We start from the raw sequence: 9,620 nt of genomic DNA on the forward strand, positions 1-9,620 counted from the left end.
CTCCTTGAAATCTCCAGCGCAGACCAGGCCAACAAGCAGGAGAAGTGCCAGAGTTTTTTTATGGCGAAATGGATGATAATGGCCAGCTATGTTCTATTCTGAAATCAGTGACTACTTTCATTTTGTTGACCTTATGTATTACATTAATTTAAATATATGGAGCTTCAACATAGATGGAGTTACACGGAGTGAGGAGAGAAAAGCAGATGAGGAATTACCTGGAGCATCAAGGCTTTTTTAAAAGTTATTTTACCTTTATTTTACCAAGCGAGTCCTTAAGAAACAATTCTTATTTACAAATGCTAATATACTTAAAAGATAAAGACTTTGAGTACATAAAGGATATTTATAGTGCTTTCCATTGCTAGCTTGCTGATGGCTCATATGCCCCATATAATTCGGTCAGAGCTAATTTTCTTTATCTTATAAGGTTTCTCAGTAGTAATACGTGCAGTTTTTTAAAAATATCATTATATATTTATTGACACCATTGTAGAGTAGTCATAAAAAATCATCATTTAAATAAATAATGAAAAAGTATTACTGCTTTACTCAGTTTATAATTAGATGGATGTGTACATCACATATGTACTGTATCAGCATGTGATCTTCATTCAGCAGATATATGATCTGTGAGAAAATTGTGGAAATATTCCCTCTCTCTTTTATGATTTATGACTTTAAAAGACATAATGCAGTTTATCAATGATCTCAAATGGTAATTTAGTAATTAAGTTAGTGTACTTAATGTTAGCGTACTGTTTGTAATTAAAATCCACCGCAATGCAGCTAATGGAAGCGGCAGCTACGGGAATCTCTATGTGATTCTTTACGTGTCTACATTCAGTTGCATAATCAAAACATCAGAATTTTTTTCCTATTTGTGTTACAGTGGAAAGAAGTGGCCATTGGAGTGGGTGCCGGATAAGGACACCTGTTAGTGCTTCCAGTTTCACAAGGTTCCCAATGCTGAAGGTGTAGAAGCACTGTTACATGTCAGATTTGTGATTTTTTTATTTGTTTGTTATTCCTTCTTAATGTTATAAACATAAACAAGACTGCCTGTTGGGCCTGGAACTCTCCACAGCTGCTTGTGGCTGTATTTAATTTTAAACTTTGTATTGTTTATTACTACTGTTGTGTTTTGTTGCACACCATTTTTTGTCACTTGAAGATATATGAATGTTAATTGACAATATCTTCAATAAAAAAAAATACCAAATGAAGTACTTTCTTCTTTAATGTCTTACTATATTTATTGTATTTGTTTCTATACTTTATTATATCTACACCCAAGACAACATACAATTTATCTGAGAATTTGGTTCAGTGCATTAATACAAAAACATGTCAGCTTTTTGAAGAGTTGCGTTACTACCTTGTCTCTCTATATAGAAACCATACTGGCTCTCCTGTGATAGGTGACTCTCACTAATTACATATTAACACTAATCACATATTTTGCCATTATGTTAAATAATGGAAAGGCCTTGACTCACAGCATCTAAATTTCAAAATGACTTGTTACCCGTTACACAACTTTATACAAAGCTATCTTATTCATAAAGTCTTGTAGATACATTGTATGTCATACATTTTTAAGAACTAACAGTACAACAAAATGCAACATATAAAGTAGGGTGACCAGATGTGCCTGTTACTTACTTTTACCTTCATCTCCACATGGCTGTGTTATTACCAGTTGTGTTGGGATTAATTAGATTACTTTTAATCAGTTGACTCCAATCATATATATTTTTTCAGTAACAAGGTAAACTAATGGATTACATTTAGATTTTGATTTTTTCACATAATGAAATTCTCATTAGTTCCTTTACTTCAGCACAGGACTTCTGAAAGACATTGTGAACTTACATGTTGGCCTAGCATGGTGAATGTTTGTCCCAACCAGCCTGCCTACTGTTTGTCAGTCAGCAATCACAGTTTTAAATGTCATTTATTATAATTTAATATGTGAATCCAATCATAGATCAGTCCTAATGATTTGGTTCGTGTTCTACTTTTTATAGGAGCTGATCTGGCATATAGAATGTCAGTAGTAGTCTACTTTTTAAAGAGAGTTATTGCTGCAGGTTTAGTATTAGAAATTGTTGAAAGTGATAAGTAACTTTGATTGTGATTATTAAGTAACTTACCAAACATGTATCACCAATGAGGTGACAAGAATTATATCAGACTTGTATATAAAGGTGTATTACTCTTGGAGATAATGCTATTGGAAGTGTAGTATATTGGCCTATTTATTGTAAATTATGTGATGATGTGGAGTAATTGGTGATTGTTAATAAATGTTTATACCACATAGCCATATGATCACAGCATAAACAGTCATAATTATGAATGGGTGTTCTGTAAAAGTTATAGTATGGTAGGATGGACACAGAAGTTTTGCAGTATTGAAGTTGAGGGCCAGGCTATTTACTTCTTTGAGCACTTCAGTTCTTTTAAAATGCAACTTTATTGTCATAAAGGATCATAATTTTAATTTCTGATCCGTCTGAAACCTTTGTCTTGACATACGGTGCAACCGATAAGGATTTTCTGGGTGTTAGGGTTAGGGTTTGTCAAAAATGTTTAATTATTTGGAAAAAAACGTGCTCAAAATGGTACACAATGGCTGCTTTGATTTCAGATAGGTCAAAACAACATTATCATTTAGGAATTTGATCATTATGTCCTCAAAATCAAATGTTAATCAAGTTTTCTGCATTTCACTCTCCATGTCTCTCTGAAATGCATGCCTGACAGAAGGGATGGGGCCAAGGGGTGAAAATTGAAACTTTGTCATAGGATTAAACCAAACACATCACCAGAAAGGTTGTGATCAGGACAGTAATATCATGACAGTCTGAGGGCTCTATGTAGCTCCTGCTGTGAGATATTGACCTCTGAACTTTGACTTTGGTGCATTTTGTAAGTCTTACAATTCAGCAACAGAATGGACTATAATCATAGGACCAACTGTTATACAAAGGTCTTGAATTCTTCTATCATGTGAGCTACAGTTAGGTGTGATCACCAATAAAGGGCATCCCAAAATATGGTAAAAACTGAATTTCACCAAATTATCATTACGTTTTTTTTTAATCTGCCCAAACAGCAGTGTTCCCCATCTGCCCAACCCCCCTGGTGCACTGTCAATTTTATATTGCAGGCCGCTACTTATGAGAAACAGTCATTTTCAAAAGAAAACTACAATTCCCTATTGCTACGCATTACAAAGTGACAGGAAAGTCTGTTAAATATGTAGTTCTTCTGGTTTGCAAACTCGGGTTGTAAGCAATTAGGGTTTGAAAAAGTACTAAAGTCCCTACTAACTTCCAAATAGACATGCTAATGCAAAAGCATAATACTTGTTGTATGAATTCAGAGCAATAAACATTGTATTATGATAGTAATTATTACCCAAAAAGGGTTTTTTGGGAGGGCTGTGCTCGTTGCTAAGGTAACCGTTTTGCCGTTGGCACGTAGTTTGTACGCAGACACGGAAGTAATGGTTCAACAGATCCGCGAAACACCTTGTGAGTTATCATTGGAGCACAAACTATCATCTTTCTCTATTCCTGCACTCGTTTTTTGTCCCTTAATCTATTCAGATTTTAATTACAGCGTCGGTAAATTATAAAACATAATGATATAGTTCTTGTTGCATAATAAAGGAACTACGCGTGCAAATCTCGCGAGAGTTTCACAAATCAGGAGTTCCCTTCTAGACATGAATGACGTATCTTGTCTTATGTAATAATAATAATAATAGTTGTTGTTATTATGATTATTGTTGTTATAATGATGCTGATAGTTGTTGCTGTTTTTATCATTATTTATTTGTGGCAACAATTAAAAATGATGAAATAATAAATTTGTGTTCTTGTATCTTTAACTTAAATACTCTGAACATAAATGGATTACACTGTTATGAGGATAAAAAAATGATCAACAATCAGCAATTTCACATACTTATTTTATTTTTAAGAAAACAGAAAAACAAAACACCTCAGCATCAACTAGTTTACATGCCCTGTAACAGTTTTATAGTTACTTGATGGCGTGGCAAATGAGTTCCTTTTGTTGGTACAAGAAACAGCAGTAATGACAACAATAAACACTCACACTCAACTATGGATATTGATCATATGTCATGTTTTGGAAAGTATTTCATGTAGTGACATGTATATAAATGGTTCATTCCAAAAATTAGTAACACTGTCACCATGAATGACATTACACTGGAGTATGATGCATTCATCATACTCCAGTGTAATGTCATTCATGGTGACAGTGTTACCATGAATACTCATCATTATGAGTATGACAGAACTTTAAAGAAATGCACAAGGAAAACATTTCAATGAGGAATTATAAACATATAATAACGTGCTGGTGGTTAACTGATGAGAGTGGGTGAAATGAATAATTTTTTTTGTTGTTTTTGCTTGTGCTTGTCTTTGTCACTGACAGACCCAGATTGTTTATATACATGTCTAACAATGTAATGGAAAGGATTGTGGCAGAAATATACCTAATAGAGTAAGATACTTTTTTTCAGAAACAGCTATTTTATTGCTCTTAACTAACCAGACTCCCTTTGCAAAACAGTGTTTTTAGTCATTATCACCAGCTTCATTCTAACTAGACAAAACAAAGTAAAACTCACAGAACACATCCACCAATCATCAACTCTAGTTTTGAATCCTTATTTTTCATGGCATGAAGGAGAGTGGAGGATGAGGGGTGGGTGACCCCCTGCAAAAGCCCAGGGAGATAAGCTCCGTGGCAAACTGGAATTTGTTACAACTAAACTAAAGGAGGACACACACTTTTACTTTGTCTGGCTGTGTGTAAAGCTTATGTTTTCACATCACAGGTGATTAAAAAAATGCATTACAATGTGAGACTTATTCATGTAGCTTGATACAGGAGTTTAGTATGACGGACTGAAGACTGAGAAGCAGTGATTTACACTGCCTCAAAATCACTGTCATCTGAACTTTCATAATCAAATTCTTTATGGTCCTCCAGTATCTCCTCGGGTCCATCCTCCAGCAGACAACCGGCATTTGGTCCCAAAGCCTGGCTGTAACTTGAGCATACGACTTGGAACTTTTCCTCCACATCTGCAAGCCTTTTCTGAAGAAGACACAGTAGCCCATGATGCCCCTCTTCACTAGAACTTCCTGGAAATAAATATGAAAGATATTACAAATATTTCCAATAAGTTTGTGCTATTCAGCTAGTCATAAACTCACTTTACTGAAGAATGACAGATCATTTAGATTCTGCCACAAGCAATTTATAATGCCACACCAAAGGGTCTCAAAGTGACAGCCTGGGTGTGTTGGAATGGAGTTTGAGCTCTCAACACCTTTTAGTGGTGAAGAGTCACTGTGGCTTAATTTCCTCCTTGTTGGGATATCAACTAGCAAGACCAACTGACGCTAACCTGGAGATTTCCACTGAGCAAATTATCCTAACAAAGAGGGAATTTAGGAACAGTGAATAAAGGTTTCCGCTCCATTTTGTAACGAGAAACTTCCGTAGCATCATATTATCTTTGGCTGTAAAGTCTGGTGGGTTTTTGTAATGAAATAAATTAAAAATGTTGGCACCGTGGACTTGAACTGGGTTGCAGTTGAGCTGTGCCTCCAGTACAGTGGAACTAGATGGATTGAGGTGAAAATGTGACCTCCACTGCATGACATTGGACACTGGACATTGAAAGGGAATAGACCTCAAAAAGTCTGAACCTATCCTGTATTCAGGGTTGAGTTTAAGACCACTGTGTTAGAGGAAAGGTCATGGGGTCACCAAAATCAATATAATTGTTTGTGTAGGAGTTACACGTGAGAAAAAACATTTGTAGTGTTCTTAACCAGGATCTGCAGTGGTGGTTGGTTACAAATACTTAGTATCCCCAAAACAAGCTGCAAGGAGATAAAAGTTAGCTTCTTACCACTGGCCCTGACAGAAGACATTTCTGATATCTTTGTCCTGACGCTCAATTGGTTTAGAGAGAAACTGTTCCGTACCACTGCTGTGCACTTCCCATGGCCATATTAGATCTGTGCCACTGTCTGGTCCTACCACAGACAGTCTGCTCTCCACCTTCTCCACATCAATCCGCTCCTCATGTGGCACCTGCTCATTGTAGAGCTTGATCGTCTCCAGGAGTTTTTTCTTCTCTTCTCCCAATTTCCTTCGTCGCAAGTGTCGAATTTTGTTGCTGTCTATACAGTTACAAACCACAGAAAACACAATGCACAAGTTTGTGTATGCAGATATCAGAAAGTTGCGTGTAATACTGTTATGAATAATACAACTGAATTAACAATTAATAAATCAAAAAGTAAATCTAATCACTGAAAAGGCATAATAAGCCTGTATCTGTTAAATCTAGGGGACATTTTATAACTAAAAACTATCCCAATAATCTGCAAATTGTAAGTATAAATTATAAACAAGAAAACATTAGATGCGTCAACATACCAGTCTGAGTATAAAGCCTGGCTTTTTTTTTTTTATGTACACCAAGAAACATTTGTTTGATTGATTGCTGAAGGTCATCACATCGGGAACCAGCAGAATCTTAAAAAACAACAAAAACAATAACATAATGATGTTTTTTCAGTAGTAAATATCAAGAGTTCCAAGTTTAAGTTTATCTGAAGGCCAAACGCTCAACAAATTTGCAGGAAACAAAAGAGGATGACATTCCCTGTCTTAACTCTCATAGTTGGCAAGAAATAATTCCTAAAACAAACAAACAAACAGAAAAAAAAAACGGGAGGTAATCAAGACTGAATAACAAGAAAGAGAGAATATGGCACACAAAAAGCTACAACAAAGCTAAACTACTTAGTAGAATGCTCATAAAATACTGTACCATCGGTAGCCCACTGTTTGACATCATGTACCCAGTGCTGCATCATGTTCTCAGGACACCCAACTTCACTGCTCAAAATATCTAGTCTCTGAGACTCAGCCTGAGCCTTTTGGAAAGTCTACAGTAAAAAAAAAAGGGGGGGGGGAAGTAAGTTCATTAGTTCTTTATAAATGTGGTCAAATACCTGATCCTGTCTCAGGGTATCTGGTCAATACCTTGATATATCTGCTGGACAAGGCAAGATGAAGGCCATCCTGCTTCCGTCTGTTCCACCCAATTGCGTGGATCGTCAGTATGTCATTCCTGGCTTTTTAACAGCACATATTATATGAAGCAGGAAAGTGCCATTAATTGTCATGGTATTTCAGTTCAACATTGCGTTGACAATTAAGCTCTAATTAAAGACAACACTGAGTTTTATTAACGTACTATAATATTAGGAGAATATTACAAATTTTGCTAACTTTCTTTTATCTCATACTGGATAAAGTATTAGAATGAAAAAAAGAAAGCATAAAAGACAGGTTTCATGATATGATATGATATGATATAAATAAACACTTAACAGATTTTGTCATATACTTGGTGGTGAGGGCACAACGAGAAAGGTAGCTGTTTACCATTTCCACCTCCTCCCCTGCAGTTGTGCCTGCACCCTCCTGGTTTCTGCCACTCCAGATGATCTAACAAATCACAGAGAAACATATCCTCATATACACTATAGTAAGTAATGAAATTCCAATCAAATCAATTAATTGATTATAATCAAATTACAATTTAAAATGGTATGATGAAGAATATGTAGTACCTCACACGTGGTTGAATGGGCCTTGGCATGCATGACGGACAGGAATGGCCTCATCTGCAGCAAAGGTCTGAGGTCCATCATGGATGCTGCCAGCTTCTCCAGGTAGGGCCAGTATTTGCAGGCAATATCTGTGCAGTAGAACTGCCCTTTTGTGGTTGCCTGAAGCTTCTTTTGCAGGAACTGCCCTTTTGTGGTTGCCTGAAGCTTCTTTTGCAGGAACAGGGGATAGGCAAATATTTCTCCCCTGTACATATTGAGAGCCTTGAGCAACACTCCATGCCTGAAAACAACCACCTCAAGCCCCTCTTCATCAAGTTTGCTCGCTCTTCTTGCAGTCTCCCGAGCAGCAGACCACTGACTTGCTCCGCAGGTTCCTCTCCCTGCAGTCTGCATGAAAAAATATTCTGGTTAAAACTGAAAGCTGTGATTTTCTCAAAATTAGTTATTTTATCCATCAGGAACATGGAGTGACATCAACTGGCATCTTTGTGATTTGAGACACTAAAAGTTTACTTTCATACTAGTACATAATACTAGTTTGTGTTATATAAGCTGACACCAAATGGTCTTGACAGATACAAAAAATATTAAATAATGGACAAATCATACTTTTCAATTATCTCAATTGTCATTTTTGGCCACATAACGTATTTAAAGCAAAGTTGCAAACATTACTAACACTTTTAATTTTGCCTCTGACGTCCTCAACAAAATGGTGGACATCTGCGTCTCTGGAGATAAAGGTGCCATCAAAATATGGCTCCTCTGACCTTAATGGGATAAGAAAAAAGATGATGTTCATCAACCTCAGACATTATTTTTTCAGTTTATTTTACAAAGTGTACTACAAAGTAAATCAACTAACCCTTTTGACTGCCGAAATCGGTATTGCTTTCTGTTGCCATCTGCACAGAGGGCAAGCATGTTTGGTGTACATGCTGGGCAGGTGAACTGTTCCACGTTGGCCATTCTGTCACATTGGTACTAGCAGAATGTATATTCAACGAAGCTTCGTTGGAAGACATCTCCATGTATTTTCCCATCCTGCTGATTAGTAAAAAGTAAAATGAAATAGCTACACTAATATTATCTTATCTCTACTTCAGGCAACTTTCATCCAGACTGAACTTACCCTTCCAAAGTGAACAGTCCTGCTCTCCAACATCCACAAAAATGCTTGTCTTGACAAACTTGGGGCAACGTTTTCATCTCTTCGAATGTGCTGAAGACATCCATTGAAAACAAAGTGTCAGCATGCACAGTTGCCGCCCAATATCCACTCTTTATAAGGTATCTCTGGTCAGGTGTCCACTGTGCCAGACACAATCTGCACAGCAGATTTGGCATGTGCAAATCATACCGGCCTAAAAACAAAAAGTAGTACATTAAATTGCTGGTTATTTTGAGAGACACACACTGGGGCAAAAACTTAACATTAAAATATAAAGCTACAGGTCATACCATTAATGCAAAGCAAAATGACCGCTCTGCCAGCTGACTCTTTGATGTTTACAGGGTCACATTTGCATATCTGGGAGGGTCTCACTGTTGGCAATAGACGTTCTGAAATGAGAAGATTAATAATTAGGGAGAAGCCTTAAAANTCTGCCAGCTGACTCTTTGATGTTTACAGGGTCACATTTGCATATCTGGGAGGGTCTCACTGTTGGCAATAGACGTTCTGAAATGAGAAGATTAATAATTAGGGAGAAGCCTTAAAAATGCATCCAATTAAGATTAGAATTTAAGAAAAATAACATGACTCAAAAAAACAACTTTACCAAAAAAGATTAACAAATTACCTTGACTGACAAGTGAATACACGCCATCTTTTTTAGCACAGCACACTGTTGGCTTGATGGGCTTGTAAATTCCCTCTATGCATGAGTCCCTGTTATGAAGTGTGAGCTT

The 9,620-nt window shown here is 36.5% G+C and overlaps 1 protein-coding gene across 4 annotated transcripts in view; it reads right to left on the minus strand.

Annotated features, from left to right (window-relative positions):
• Positions 1 to 4,000: 4,000 nt before the first annotated feature.
• The window catches only part of LOC126406520 (uncharacterized), a 44,448-nt gene continuing 38,828 nt past the window's right edge, over positions 4,001 to 9,620 (minus strand). The window contains exons 1-13 of one of the 4 annotated variants that reach the window (XM_050070833.1): positions 9,512 to 9,620; positions 9,171 to 9,272; positions 8,842 to 9,073; positions 8,575 to 8,753; positions 8,389 to 8,479; positions 7,908 to 8,096; positions 7,710 to 7,868; positions 7,467 to 7,584; positions 7,117 to 7,208; positions 6,902 to 7,019; positions 6,505 to 6,603; positions 6,048 to 6,245; positions 4,001 to 5,195 (exon numbers count right to left, since the gene is read on the minus strand). In XM_050070833.1, the coding sequence (XP_049926790.1) occupies positions 4,978 to 5,195; positions 6,048 to 6,245; positions 6,505 to 6,603; positions 6,902 to 7,019; positions 7,117 to 7,208; positions 7,467 to 7,584; positions 7,710 to 7,868; positions 7,908 to 8,096; positions 8,389 to 8,479; positions 8,575 to 8,678 (1,386 nt within the window). In that variant the 5' untranslated portion in view covers positions 8,679 to 8,753; positions 8,842 to 9,073; positions 9,171 to 9,272; positions 9,512 to 9,620 and the 3' untranslated portion in view covers positions 4,001 to 4,977. Of the gene's footprint in view, positions 5,196 to 5,971; positions 6,246 to 6,504; positions 6,604 to 6,901; positions 7,020 to 7,116; positions 7,209 to 7,466; positions 7,585 to 7,709; positions 7,869 to 7,907; positions 8,097 to 8,388; positions 8,480 to 8,574; positions 8,757 to 8,841; positions 9,074 to 9,170; positions 9,273 to 9,511 lie in introns of all 4 variants that reach the window. The other 3 variants (XM_050070832.1, XM_050070834.1, XR_007571704.1) reach the window with 3 other exon arrangements.

Source organism: Epinephelus moara, chromosome 19 (assembly GCF_006386435.1).
Source record: "Epinephelus moara isolate mb chromosome 19, YSFRI_EMoa_1.0, whole genome shotgun sequence".
Taxonomy (NCBI): domain Eukaryota; kingdom Metazoa; phylum Chordata; class Actinopteri; order Perciformes; family Serranidae; genus Epinephelus; species Epinephelus moara.